General features: G+C 35.2%; 1 protein-coding gene and 1 long non-coding RNA gene across 2 annotated transcripts; one reads left to right on the top strand and one right to left on the bottom strand.

The window, feature by feature from the left end:
* Positions 1-1,003: 1,003 nt before the first annotated feature.
* LOC147842342 (uncharacterized) lies at positions 1,004-4,155 on the bottom strand. Its single transcript, XR_015499349.1, has 2 exons — positions 4,109-4,155; positions 1,004-3,224 (listed from the first exon to the last, which is right to left on the bottom strand). It is a non-coding gene; the product is annotated as an uncharacterized LOC147842342 (long non-coding RNA).
* Positions 4,156-13,047: 8,892 nt separating this feature from the next.
* On the top strand, positions 13,048-15,674 carry cox17 (cytochrome c oxidase copper chaperone COX17). Its single transcript, NM_001004652.3, is given in 4 exon segments — positions 13,048-13,129; positions 13,373-13,509; positions 15,012-15,126; positions 15,495-15,674. Coding segments are annotated over 2 exon segments (207 nt in total). The 5' UTR covers positions 13,048-13,129; positions 13,373-13,387; the 3' UTR covers positions 15,097-15,126; positions 15,495-15,674.

Raw genomic sequence — 15,674 nt, 5'->3', positions numbered from 1 at the left:
GTGAAATTATGAACCCTTATTGTATACTGTATGTATTTTAAATCTGCAATTCAATATAAAATATATTTCCATACACTACTTACCATATGTTTACTCGTCGATCTCACCAAAGCCATCAATGTCTCCATAACTCACTATCAACAAATAACTTTGCATGACATAGACCTACTGTCAGGGTTCAATGCAGATTAAAACAGGCTCGCATCTTTACTGCTGTTGCACAGGGGGGCTAACTGTTGCATTTCAGTAAATGTATAGCTGATGCTTTATAGAAAAATCTAGTAATTTCGTCTTCAATCAATAAAAACTGCTGCTGTAGTTTACTCTGTTCTTAGTGTTCAAGTATACACTAGTATGTTAAAGTTCAGCTTCTTCCCTCTTTGTTCCCTGTAGTTAAAGGGTAAATACAGTATTTGTTCCCTCCTTGTTCCCTGTACTTACAGGGTAAATACCACATTTGAGGGTTGTAAATTAAAGTGAAGCTTTGTTCCTCCCTTGTTACCTGTACTTACAGGGTAAATACCACATTTGAGGGTTGTAAATCAAAGTGAAGCTTTGTTCCTCTCTTGTTACCTCCTTGTTCCCTGTACTTACAGGGTAAATACCACATTTGAGGGTTGTAAATTAAAGTGAAGCTTTGTTCCTCTCTTGTTACCTCCTTGTTACCTGTACTTACAGGGTAAATACCACATTTGAGGGTTGTAAATCAAAGTGAAGCTTTGTTCCTCTCTTGTTACCTCCTTGTTCCCTGTACTTACAGGGTAAATACCACATTTGAGGGTTGTAAATTAAAGTGAAGCTTTGTTCCTCTCTTGTTACCTCCTTGTTACCTGTACTTACAGGGTAAATACCACATTTGAGGGTTGTAAATTAAAGTGAAGCTTTGTTCCTCTCTTGTTACCTGTAGTTAAAGGGTAAATACAACATTTGTTCCCCCCTTGTTCCCTTTAGTTTACAATGTAAAATCTTGAAGGCAGTGAAATAAATATACAAACACACAATATATTTCTTCTTTACTTTGTAACCTTTATTTTAATAAATAAGCATTTTAAAAGACTTCATATTAATCAAACATTGTCTTGTCTATCATTGCCTATACTCATTCATTTTCTCTTCGGCTTTGTCCTTTTGTTAATCTGGGGTCGCCACAGTGGAATAAACCACCATCTTATCCAGCATATGTTTTACGCAGTGGATGCCCTTCCAGCTGCAACCCATCTCTGGGAAACATCCATACACACCCACTCACACACATTCACTACGGACAATTTAGCCTACCCAATTCACCTGAACCGCATGTCTTTGGACTGTGAGGGAAACCGGAGCACCCGGAGGAAACCCACGCGAACGCAGGGAGAACTCCATGCAGAAACCTTCTTGATGTGAGAAAACTAGGGCTGCCCCCAAATAGTCGACTAAACTTTAGTCGATATGAAGAGGGCTTGGTCGAATACATTTTCATTAGTCGGTGAGTTGCAAAAAAAAAAAAAAAAAATCACGTGAAATTACGCAATCAAGGGCTGCGCAGTCAGTGTATGACATCAGCAACGAGAGATCAACGCCTAACGCCTAAACGCCTCCACTGTATCCCTTCCACATCCACTCCATCAGAGCGCATGTTTTCAAAGGCCGGCTTCATTGTGAACAAGTCGAGAAGCTCCCTTCTTCCCAGCAATGTGGACAAGCTGGTGTTCCTCTCACATAATATGAAAAAAAATAAATCGAATTGAAAGCTTAGGTAAGAATGCTTAATTTCCTTTTTGTAGTTTTTCTGTTTGCTATCCGTTAGGCTATATATATATATATATATATATATATAAAAAAAAACGGGTATTTTATTTTTATATCGGGTAGGCTATACAAATAAATAAATACATATTATTTTTATTTTTTCGTTTTTATATAATGCAGAAGTTGTTTTTTATTCTGTTAGAAAAATTAGTCTGATGTTTTTAATTTGTTGTTTCAGGTCAAGACTCCGTCGTCTTAATGGCAGTTTGTGGCTTTGCTCTGATATTTTTGATTTGTATTAGTGTTCTTTAAATTATTTGTTCCACATTTTGTCGTAAATATAGTTGTTCTAAACAATTCAATCATAATTAGGCTGTTAATTTGTTTGCTGCCTTCTTTTTTTATTCTAAGTTTTGGCGTTGTGCGATGTGCATTTATTAAGTTGTTCGTTTTTGTTAATTTTCCTTTTGAACAATATAAAAATTATATAAATTTTAATTTTCCACTGTATTTAAAAAAAAAGTATTTTAAAAACCGTGTATTTTTTAAAAAAAACTGTGTTTTTGCTACAGTATTTATTTATTTATTTATTTTTATTTTTTGCCTAGTTTTGTACTAGGCCTAAGTTGCTAATAAGTTTATTTTATTTATTTTGAAGAACAAATTTGTTTATTTTATTAAAAACTGTTTTTTTTTTGTTTGTTTGTTTGTTTGACATGTAACTGTTACAGTTTGTATTTTTGATAATAAATTATTAAAATGCACAGGCAGTCTGATTGCTGTTTTTATGTCATAATTAGCCTATAACGTTCTGGTCACTGATTTTTGTGTGTAAGGACTGTATTTAAATGCTTTACTATTTCGTTTTAAGCGCTTAATTTTCGTTTTGAATGCGCTAATATGCTTTAGCATTTTCTGTCACGTGGAAGTGTTAAACTTCAACTTGGACTATATTCCTAGTATATACGCAAGTTATTATATTAATATCATAAATGAACGATTATTTGATTAATCGCTAAAATGCAGGAATGTTAGTCGACTAGGAATATCTTTAGTCGGGGGCAGCCCTAGAGAAAACAGCACTACCTACTGTGCCACCGTGTTGCCACCCAGCTGCAACCCATCACTGGGAAACACCCATACACACTCATTCACACACATACACTACGGACAATTTTACCTTACCCAATGTCACCACATATTTTTGGACTTGTGGGAGCACCCGGAAGAAACCCATGCTAACATGGGGAGAACATGCAAACTCCACACAGAAATGCCAACTGACCCAGCCGAGGCTCGAACCAGCGACCTTCTTGCTGTGAGGCGATTGTGCTACCCACTGCGCCTGCCTATACTCAAACAGCAAAATAACACATTATTTTCTTCCCCCTTTTTTCTGGCATCTCTTGCTTGGCTTCCTCTTCTGCTCTTCTCAGCTTCCACTGAGGACTCTGATGGTGAGTGGCTGATGAAATCCCATGGGTCTTGCTGCTCTGCATTTATATAAAATATATGAACAGACAGAAAGGCTTTTAGTAAGCTATATACATGTTTATTTTCCTGTTTAATGTGTGTGTAGTGGTTGTCCAACAATTTCACACACTAAACATTTACAGATACCATACAGACACTATACATTACTATCAAACAAAAGTACTATCATCAGATCATATGGGAGATTGTGATCATTTATAGTGATAATAATTAAAGCGCAGAGGGGAAAAGGCTTAAATATATGTGCAGGCAGTATAGACTTTGAAGTAAAGATTATTTGCAGTTCAGTGTACATATTTAAATTCTGTGTCACTCATTAAATGGTAAGTAAATGTAACGTTTGGGTGAACTACCCCTAAGGTTAGTTTTTGATTAAAGTACATGTCTTAACCCATCATTAGTCCTAAATAAAGTGAAAGATAACATAATATGGTTGATGTACTGTTATGGACCCTTTTTACATTTCAGCACAGTGAATGGGAAAGTACAACACATTTTTTTACAATCTTCTTTGCTCAAATAAAATGAAAACTTCACGATGGTGTTGTCTCGACAATTAGAAAAATAAAAAATAGTGTGAAACTGATAACGCCAGCAAGAGAGAATAACTTCTAATTTACTCATGACCATAGACACTGTTTGAAACACCTCGCACATGTAATCATATTATATAATGCATACGTAAATACAAATAAATGTTATTTTATAAAAAAATCATATAAAAAAATCAAGGATTTTAGATCCTGATGATCGTTAAACGCGTCATAACAGTGTTGTGAAAAGGGTGTAATTGTTAAAAATAGGTACAAACATCAGATATAAACAAAAACCTAAACAAACACTTCTATGTACATAACGTCATAAAAATACTTGTTTTATTTACCTCGCGCTGCCGTCCTTGTACTGCCGTGAACAGGAAATTCTGGGAATGGAGGAGGGAGAATTGAATCGATTCGTCTTCAACAAACCGATCAGTGTGACATCAAAACATCGCGAGAACAACAGACAGCTCCGTGTGCATTTGAATCCATCTCGCGATATTGTATCACTTCAGGTACGCGCCTACTGATTCGTTGATTCAAACGAGTTGTGAATCAAGAAGCCTCTAAAGATCCGAATCAAACTGCAGCAGCACGCCACGAGGTTTTGCTCAGACTTTTGGGACGTTTGGAATTGCTCCGTCTTGTCACCATGTAACACATGTGAGTAAATCGTTGTCAGTAAATAAGGCTATTGTTACGATTAGAAATTGTGCATTAACCAGATTATATTTATTTTGTTTCATTTGTTTTTAGCGTAACATTAACGTTAGTTCATGGCCGAATCTAAACGGCCAGCAGCGAATATTTACCAATGTTTACTGTCGTTTACTTTGCACATCTTAGAAATGTTGCCAAAGTTCCTATGGATTTAGTTTCTTCATGTCATTCCAAAAAGACTGGATGATGAGCAGGTCAGATCTCTGTGGCTGTTGTCATACTGACTGTGCAGACGATTTTCTCCCTTTATACGTTAATTACAGCAAAGTTAATGACAAAATTAATGTTTGGAAATGTAAATTGATATTTTCTGTAGCATGCCAGTTAGATATATCAATACCCCCCCACCCCCCCACCCAATTACTAGTAACGTTTGCCTAGGACTTTAGCACAGTAGCCTACTATTTAAGCCTTTTCCCCTCTGCGCTTTAATTATTATCACTATAAATGATCACAATCTCCCATATGATCTGATGATAGTACTTTTGTTTGATAGTAATGTATAGTGTCTGTATGGTATCTGTAAATGTTTAGTGTGTGAAATTGTTGGACAACCACTACACACACATTAAACAGGAAAATAAACATGTATATAGCTTACTAAAAGCCTTTCTGTCTGTTCATATATTTTATATAAATGCAGAGCAGCAAGACCCATGGGATTTCATCAGCCACTCACCATCAGAGTCCTCAGTGGAAGCTGAGAAGAGCAGAAGAGGAAGCCAAGCAAGAGATGCCAGAAAAAAGGGGGAAGAAAATAATGTGTTATTTTGCTGTTTGAGTATAGGCAGGCGCAGTGGGTAGCACAATCGCCTCACAGCAAGAAGGTCGCTGGTTCGAGCCTCGGCTGGGTCAGTTGGCATTTCTGTGTGGAGTTTGCATGTTCTCCCCATGTTAGCATGGGTTTCCTCCGGGTGCTCCCACAAGTCCAAAAATATGTGGTGACATTGGGTAAGGTAAAATTGTCCGTAGTGTATGTGTGTGAATGAGTGTGTATGGGTGTTTCCCAGTGATGGGTTGCAGCTGGGTGGCAACACGGTGGCACAGTAGGTAGTGCTGTTTTCTCTAGGGCTGCCCCCGACTAAAGATATTCCTAGTCGACTAAAATTCCTGCATTTTAGCGATTAATCAAATAATCGTTCATTTATGATATTAATATAATAACTTGCGTATATACTAGGAATATAGTCCAAGTTGAAGTTTAACACTTCCACGTGACAGAAAATGCTAAAGCATATTAGCGCATTCAAAACGAAAATTAAGCGCTTAAAACGAAATAGTAAAGCATTTAAATACAGTCCTTACACACAAAAATCAGTGACCAGAACGTTATAGGCTAATTATGACATAAAAACAGCAATCAGACTGCCTGTGCATTTTAATAATTTATTATCAAAAATACAAACTGTAACAGTTACATGTCAAACAAACAAACAAACAAAAAAAAACAGTTTTTAATAAAATAAACAAATTTGTTCTTCAAAATAAATAAAATAAACTTATTAGCAACTTAGGCCTAGTACAAAACTAGGCAAAAAATAAAAATAAATAAATAAATAAATACTGTAGCAAAAACACAGTTTTTTTTAAAAAATACACGGTTTTTAAAATACTTTTTTTTTAAATACAGTGGAAAATTAAAATTTATATAATTTTTATATTGTTCAAAAGGAAAATTAACAAAAACGAACAACTTAATAAATGCACATCGCACAACGCCAAAACTTAGAATAAAAAAAGAAGGCAGCAAACAAATTAACAGCCTAATTATGATTGAATTGTTTAGAACAACTATATTTACGACAAAATGTGGAACAAATAATTTAAAGAACACTAATACAAATCAAAAATATCAGAGCAAAGCCACAAACTGCCATTAAGACGACGGAGTCTTGACCTGAAACAACAAATTAAAAACATCAGACTAATTTTTCTAACAGAATAAAAAACAACTTCTGCATTATATAAAAACGAAAAAATAAAAATAATATGTATTTATTTATTTGTATAGCCTACCCGATATAAAAATAAAATACCCGTTTTTTTTATATATATATATATATATATATATATATAGCCTAACGGATAGCAAACAGAAAAACTACAAAAAGGAAATTAAGCATTCTTACCTAAGCTTTCAATTCGATTTATTTTTTTTCATATTATGTGAGAGGAACACCAGCTTGTCCACATTGCTGGGAAGAAGGGAGCTTCTCGACTTGTTCACAATGAAGCCGGCCTTTGAAAACATGCGCTCTGATGGAGTGGATGTGGAAGGGATACAGTGGAGGCGTTTAGGCGTTAGGCGTTGATCTCTCGTTGCTGATGTCATACACTGACTGCGCAGCCCTTGATTGCGTAATTTCACGTGATTTTTTTTTTTTTTTTTGCAACTCACCGACTAATGAAAATGTATTCGACCAAGCCCTCTTCATATCGACTAAAGTTTAGTCGACTATTTGGGGGCAGCCCTAGTTTTCTCACATCAAGAAGGTTTCTGCATGGAGTTCTCCCTGCGTTCGCGTGGGTTTCCTCCGGGTGCTCCGGTTTCCCTCACAGTCCAAAGACATGCGGTTCAGGTGAATTGGGTAGGCTAAATTGTCCGTAGTGAATGTGTGTGAGTGGGTGTGTATGGATGTTTCCCAGAGATGGGTTGCAGCTGGAAGGGCATCCACTGCGTAAAACATATGCTGGATAAGATGGTGGTTTATTCCACTGTGGCGACCCCAGATTAACAAAAGGACAAAGCCGAAGAGAAAATGAATGAGTATAGGCAATGATAGACAAGACAATGTTTGATTAATATGAAGTCTTTTAAAATGCTTATTTATTAAAATAAAGGTTACAAAGTAAAGAAGAAATATATTGTGTGTTTGTATATTTATTTCACTGCCTTCAAGATTTTACATTGTAAACTAAAGGGAACAAGGGGGGAACAAATGTTGTATTTACCCTTTAACTACAGGTAACAAGAGAGGAACAAAGCTTCACTTTAATTTACAACCCTCAAATGTGGTATTTACCCTGTAAGTACAGGTAACAAGGAGGTAACAAGAGAGGAACAAAGCTTCACTTTAATTTACAACCCTCAAATGTGGTATTTACCCTGTAAGTACAGGTAACAAGGAGGTAACAAGAGAGGAACAAAGCTTCACTTTAATTTACAACCCTCAAATGTGGTATTTACCCTGTAAGTACAGGGAACAAGGAGGTAACAAGAGAGGAACAAAGCTTCACTTTGATTTACAACCCTCAAATGTGGTATTTACCCTGTAAGTACAGGTAACAAGGAGGTAACAAGAGAGGAACAAAGCTTCACTTTAATTTACAACCCTCAAATGTGGTATTTACCCTGTAAGTACAGGTAACAAGGAGGTAACAAGAGAGGAACAAAGCTTCACTTTAATTTACAACCCTCAAATGTGGTATTTACCCTGTAAGTACAGGGAACAAGGAGGTAACAAGAGAGGAACAAAGCTTCACTTTGATTTACAACCCTCAAATGTGGTATTTACCCTGTAAGTACAGGTAACAAGGGAGGAACAAAGCTTCACTTTAATTTACAACCCTCAAATGTGGTATTTACCCTGTAAGTACAGGGAACAAGGAGGGAACAAATACTGTATTTACCCTTTAACTACAGGGAACAAAGAGGGAAGAAGCTGAACTTTAACATACTAGTGTATACTTGAACACTAAGAACAGAGTAAACTACAGCAGCAGTTTTTATTGATTGAAGACGAAATTACTAGATTTTTCTATAAAGCATCAGCTATACATTTACTGAAATGCAACAGTTAGCCCCCCTGTGCAACAGCAGTAAAGATGCGAGCCTGTTTTAATCTGCATTGAACCCTGACAGTAGGTCTATGTCATGCAAAGTTATTTGTTGATAGTGAGTTATGGAGACATTGATGGCTTTGGTGAGATCGACGAGTAAACATATGGTAAGTAGTGTATGGAAATATATTTTATATTGAATTGCAGATTTAAAATACATACAGTATACAATAAGGGTTCATAATTTCACAGGTTTTAAACCTTTTATTCATTAAACACCCTATATAAAACCCAAGCACTGAATAAGAGTACTAATGTACTCACGCAGGTGCATATACAGTACATTTGCAGATAGCAATAGGTTGTCACCATCCTTGCATAATTCTTTATATGTATACAATACTTGAAGAAATGTACATCGTAAACTTAATATACTTCTTTGCGTGATGGATATCTTATTGTTACTCCCCTTTTACGCAAACATTATGGTTTGTTCTTTTGCAATTTAAAGAAAAGTGCACCGTTATTTCACTGTACTTACGCGGTACCTTTCATGCTGAATATCTGGTTGTTACCCCCTTATTACCCAAGCATTACAGTTTGTTCCCTTATACTTACGTAAACGTTATTTATACTTACGCTATAGGTACAGAAAAGTACACCGTTATTTCACTGTACTTACGCGGTAATTTTCGTGATGAACATCTGGTTGTTACCCCCTTTTTACCCAAGCATTACGGTTTGTTCCCTCATACCTACACATACGTTCATTATACTTACACAGTACGTACAGAAAAGTACACTGTAATTTCACTGTACTTACGCGGTACTTTGCGGGTTGTAAAAGAAAGCGTTACCCACATTTATACTATGTCAATCATAAAAATGTCTCATTTTAAAAAATAACTGTCACTGGGGTGGAAAACACACAAATGAGACCAAACAAATTCATTCAATTTAGTCACTAAATTAAAAAAAGTTAAACAAAATTGTTCTGATATCTTGTCATCAACTGTTTTCTCACAGTGTCTGAAACAGTTTGTTCAAGAATCCAGTCTCTTTAGGCCCCTCCTTTTGGAGTGTCTACTCTGCTCTGATTGGTCAGGTGACTGCAGTCTGTCTCAATCAGTGCTGTTGAATTCCCCTTTTGAATGTGATTTACAGACTATTAATTGCTGATATTATATACAGTTATACGTTCACATGGGCACCGAATGTCTGGTGCTGATTTGCAAAAACTTGCAATAAATATAAAGTGCAGCTTTTTTCTCAGCAAGTTCATCGGCATAGTTTGTGCAGAAAGCAAATTTATTTACTGGTGACTACTTTCAGATTTCAGAATCAATTATTTCTTTTAGGAGAAATATATCCTCTTTGATCTTAAAACCTTTGGAAAAATGCATACTGGGACAATTTATATTGATGTGTGTATGCTGTTGAAAAACCTGCAATGTCACTTTTTTACTCATGAATTGGGCACAGCACGCAAACAAAACAAAAATATACTAAACTCCTAGTATAAATTCCTAAGGGCATCCATGCTGAGTTAGCGTTTTGACTTGGCCTACAAATTGACGTCATGAGTGAAAAGATCTATTTTTGTTGCACACAGAATGCTGAACTTTGCAGAAAATGCAATATAAACATTTATCAACACAATATTTTGCAATATAAGCTGTTACCAAGTGTTTGAAAAAAGTACATGTGTCAGACTTGATGCAAGTTGCACACTCAGTGACATACAAAACATTCCTGTTTTAGCTTCCCATTAGACTTCTCTCCTCTTCCTCTCCTCATACAGTAGAATTCATAACACGTCCTTTAAAGCTGCTCCTCAATTACTATTATATAGTTATAATCAAACAAATTGGTAATGTCTAAACCAGAGATGCACAAACTAGTGCCTGAGGGAAGGAGAATGATGGAGTTGGTTTAGAGATAATTTCAAATGTTATGTAACCTTTTGTTTGTTTGTTTCATTGTTCAAACTGTGAACTGAAATTACGCTTCACTTCACTTAAATAGTGCAACTTAAGCAGATATAGCTTAAATGTACATACGGTCAACCCGATGGATAGCAGACAATGTTTTTATAGCAATAAGTTATAATTTAAAAAGTTATACTGAATTACTTAATATGATTTTAAGTATTATTTTCTATTTATTTTGAAATATTATGAAAAATATGACCAAATTACAAAATATAGTCAAATTACCCAATGATATTTGGTTTTTGGCCGTATATACGAAAAGGTTTGGGCACCACAGGTCTCAGGGGCAGAATTAATCAATAAGTGAGGTAAGCGGCTGCTTAGGGCCCCTAGGAAATCTGGAGCCTCCAATTAATATATAGAAGTACAAATTATAACTATAAACTATGTGTAACATCATTTTCTGCCATATTTTGTATGGTGAGAGGTAAACAAATACAATTTTAACATTATTTTATTTTATTTAATATACAATCAAATATAATTTTATAATAATGTAGGGCGATGCAGTGGCGCAGTAGGTAGTGCTGTTGCCACACAGCAAGAAGTTCGCTGGTTCGAGCCTCGGCTGGGCCAGTTGGCATTTCTGTGTGGAGTTTGTATGTTCTCCCTGCGTTCGCATGGGTTTTTTCTCCAGGTATTCCGGGTTTCCCCCACAGTCCAAAGACACGCGTTATAGGTGAATTGGGTAAGCTAAACTGTCCATAGTGAATGAGTGTCTATGGATGTTTCCCAGAGATGGGTTGCAATTGGAAGGGCATCCACTGCGTAAAAACACGTGCTGGATAAGTTGGCGGTCCATTCCGCTGTGGCGACCTCGGATTAATAAAGGGAGTAAGCTGAAAATGAATGATTGAATGAATAATGTAATGTTATGTAATAATAATAATATCACAAAATAAAATGTCCATCATGGAGAAGTCCAGCAGTCAAATTTATAAATTTAAAATATATATATATTTTAGCTGTAAAGTCATTTAAAAAAAACTAATAATTTAAAATGTAAAAATTCCATTAATTTAAAATGTTGAAAAGAATATTGATTGATATAAAAAAATCAAGCAATATAAATAAATATTGAATAAAATATGAAGGTGCATTTCAGGACTTGGGCCCTATGGCAGAAATTGCGTATGGCCCAAAATCACTAAAACTGCCCCTGCCTGTCTTAACCCCGAAATCATGAAATCACCTAGGTTTCTGTAGATTTAACTCTAATGCAAGGTTATATATATCACATATCATATACATATACATAAACCATCCTTACACAATAACTTGCCTAATTACCCTAACCTGCCTAGTTAACTTAATTAACCTAGTGAAGCCTTTAAATGTCACTTTAAGCTGTATAGAAGCGTCTTGAATAATATCTAGTCAAATATTATTTACTGTCATCATGGCAAAGATAAAATAAATAATTTATTAGAAATGAGTTATTAAAACTATTATGTTTAAAAATGTGTTTAAAAAAAATCTGCTCTCCGTTAAACAGAAATTCGAGAAAAAATAAACAGGGGGCTAATAATTCTGACTTCAACTGTATATTTATTTGGCTTGCACAATATTGATATCACAATGTATGAAACCGCAATAGTCAGCAAATATGCAATGTTGAGCATTCAGGCACACGAAATCGTAATGTTTGTAACTTTAAGAATACTGTAATTGTATTTTATCTATAAATACAATGAAGACTGTAATAGGTCATTTTACATTTGATTATACAATTTGCACCTGAATACTGCTAGACCTCCAGAAATCTGTAAAATACTGTTTATTTAATTCATATCTTTGCTGTACTGTATTTATCAACGCTTGTGATTGGTATATTATATTTTATGCAGATGCACTCACAAAAGCATCCCAGTCAATCTAAAATGATGAATTCTTACCATATTGAGCCATTTATTTCATCTGGTAAAATTATACTTCATATTGCAACAGAAAAATAAAATATTGCAATGTATTTTTTTTTCAATATATGTGCATGTATGGCGACACAGTGGCACAGTAGGTAGTGCTGTCGCATCACAGCAAGAAAGTCGCTGGTTCGAGCCTCGGCTGGGTCAGTTGGTGTTACTATGTGGAGTTTACATGTTCTCCCTGCGTTTGCGTGGGTTTTCTCCGGGTGCTCTGGTTTCCCCCACAAGTCCAAAGATGCGGTACAGGTGAATTGGGTAGGCTAAATTGTCTGTAGTGTATGAGTGTGATTGAGTGTGTATGGATGTTTCCCAGAGATGGGTTGCAGCTGGAAGGGCATCTTTTGCGTAAAACATGTGCTGGATAAGTTGGCGATTCTTTCCACTTTGGCAACTCCAGATTATTAAAGGGACTAAGCCAAAAAAAAAAAAATGAATGTGCAAGTATATACATACACACAAACAACGTATTTTTAGTCAGTTTAACTTGAACAATTGCTCACTTAAAGAGCAAAACTATTTTGCAAATATTAAATAAAGTAAAGATGTCATTCGAATTGATCTGTAAATACTTAAATTTGAAATGCCGTATATACAATCTAACTTCAAAAATAAATAAACAATTAAATTCTGATAATATACATCAATTAGCTAAAACTTTCTCAAGGCTTTTATCATGTACATGACTTTTATTATGATATTGTCGTTCGGGTTATGTTATACTTTGTTTTCAGCTCGAATCGCGTTTTTTATTTACCTCTAACTTGCATTAAAATCACAAATATGTAAAAAAACGGCTTGGATTAACTTTGAATGTTATTTAGCTTTCAAATGACCTTAAACTTTACCCGGAAGCCGCGCGACACTTCCGGGTTTACAGCTTTTGACAGCAGCAGCAGGTTGTGTAAGGAAGGACGCACGTGAGCACATCAGTCTCTATCCATCATATAACGTAAGTGAACGTTTGAGTGGTAAATGTTTTATTATTAAATCTCACCTGATAGCAGGCGTGATTATCTGTGTTACCAGCGCCTAAATACATAATGTGTTGAACGCGAGTGTTGAAGCTGTAAATATAATATTATCAATATAAGGAACTGTTGAAGATGATGTAACTATCAATATGGTGGTCAGCTGCAGGTTGTTCGCAGTAGTTTAGAGCTGATTAATCGGCTGTCTTGTTATTCTCCTACAGTTTTATCGAGTGGAAATGTCGAGTCTGTCAGCAGCGAGTGTGGAGGCTTCACCTGCAGCGATAGAGGGAGCAGAGCAGAAAAAGCCACTCAAACCCTGCTGTGCCTGTCCCGAGACCAAGAAAGAAAGAGATGCTTGGTGAGCACTTTAACTGTTTTTATTTCAGTAGTTAACTTATCCTTTAAAGTGAATTATCACACAGACCTTTAGATAATTGTGGTAATGGTAAAGTTGGTTTTATATTCGAACATTCGTTTTGTGACTTGCTCCCTATATTGTTTACCATGTTACTTTAAACATTTGGTCTGAAATCACATGTAAGTATGACTTCAGAACAACATTAGCACTATATATTTGACTGTAAACCAGGGGTGTTCAAACTCGGTCCTGAAGAGTTTAGCTCCAACTCTAATCAAACACACCTGAACCAGCTAATCAAGCTCTACATATACCAGAAGCTTCCTGGCAGGTGTGTTGGAGCAAGTTGGAGCTGAACTCAGCAGGACACTGGCCCTCCAGAACCGAGTTTGGATGCCCTTGCTGTAAACGGTGTCCACTATTTAGAAATGGCATAAAATACTTTTCTGAACTTATATTATTAAGGAGAAAGTCTGAATGTGTGAATATAAAACTTTCCCTCAATCTTTTAATACCAGTGACCATTTTTTTGAGCACAAAAATGGGAATTCCCATTCCCAATCTCTGATCAGTTTTTATTTTTTAATTCATTTATTTTTACATAATTTGCAGTTAACAATAACTGAATAAGGCAGGGTTATTGCCTAATTTAAAACTTTAATCACATTGTTACTTGAAATAAATTATGAAATAGTAAAAAAAAAAGAGAATATAAATGAATAAAAACTGTTGATACATAAAGAAATTAACTAAACTTTAATTTTATTTTGGGAAAACTCATCCTATATTTAAGACCATAAATTGTTATGGGAAATTATTTTCTTGTTGTTCACAAGGAAATAGATTTTAATGTGCAGGCTAAAATTGAATAAAGTCAGACAGAGTTTGTCTTTTAATTGCTTTAATTCTCCGGAGATGATCAGTTTACAAAGACACAGCCTCTGTAAGCAAAAGTAACCCAAGCATGGTCTCAGGCGTTTTTAAAGACAATGTTACAGTGTTTCAGATGAGAATTTTCCAGCAGCTTAACTCTTAAATAACAAGTAGATTACACATGGCTGTAATAGTCCAATGATTATAATGCAGATGATCTCTACTAGCAAAACCTTAATCAATTTATAATATTAATATATACTTATTAATCATCACTATATGATCATCAATATTAAAATCTCTCTCACTCTATCTATATATAGATCAAAAGATCACATCAATAGATTAAATAACTGCAGTGCATTCTGCATGATTTGATAATTATGCAAATCATATCATGTTCTCAGGCATTGTTAGAATGAATGACAAAATACTGCCAGTCAGCTGGATATATATATATATATATACACACACACACACACACACACACACACACACACACACACACACACACACACACACACACACATACATATACACAAACACACACCAATTTATACACTAATTTGATGCTTGGCAAGTGTTTTAGCCACAGTGTGCAACTATAAACAATACTGTCTTTATTCCAGCATCATTGAAAAGGGGGAGGAAAGCTGCACACACCTCATCGAGGCACACAAGGAATGCATGAGAGCGCTTGGTTTTAACATATAACACCACTATCATCATCATCATGAGTGAATGGTGAGTTTTTACTTTGACAGTTCTTTCTTGAACTGCAAATTAGTGACATTTTGTGCTCTCTCATGCAAGTTATTTTAACACTGTCCAAGCTGCTCTCTTTCATATTATAAAAGTGAAAAGTGAAGGCTGATCCTTACAAAGTGTGTATGGATTCACAAATTTTTTTTACTATAGTGCACAATTCAAAGGAGCTACTTTTCTATAAAACAGAGCAGCTTGGGTATTTTTCTAAATTGCTTCTTGCTCAAGGGACTAAATTATAATGGAGTTTAAATGAAATAAGAGAAGAAATAATAAAGATGTTTCTGTCCGTTTAATGAATCGCTTACAGTATATGTAATGTTTCCTTAATTGCTTTTCTTTTGTAGTGTGTGACTGCTTGCGTGGAACGGGACCCGGTGTGCTCTATTTATACTTTTACACTTCAGGGAAGATTATATGAAGCTGAATTTTTTCTTCTGAGGGAAATGTGTGTGTTTTCTTTTTCTTGCTTTCACGTTTGATTTATGTATGTTTATGATCAATAAAGATCCTATGCAAGATGTCAA

This window comes from Danio rerio, chromosome 9 (genome assembly GCF_052040795.2).
Source record: "Danio rerio strain M-AB ecotype USA chromosome 9, GRCz13ab, whole genome shotgun sequence".
Lineage (NCBI taxonomy): Eukaryota > Metazoa > Chordata > Actinopteri > Cypriniformes > Danionidae > Danio > Danio rerio.
Note: the sequence above shows the minus strand (reverse complement) of the source record. Positions and strands in the feature narration are given on the sequence as shown.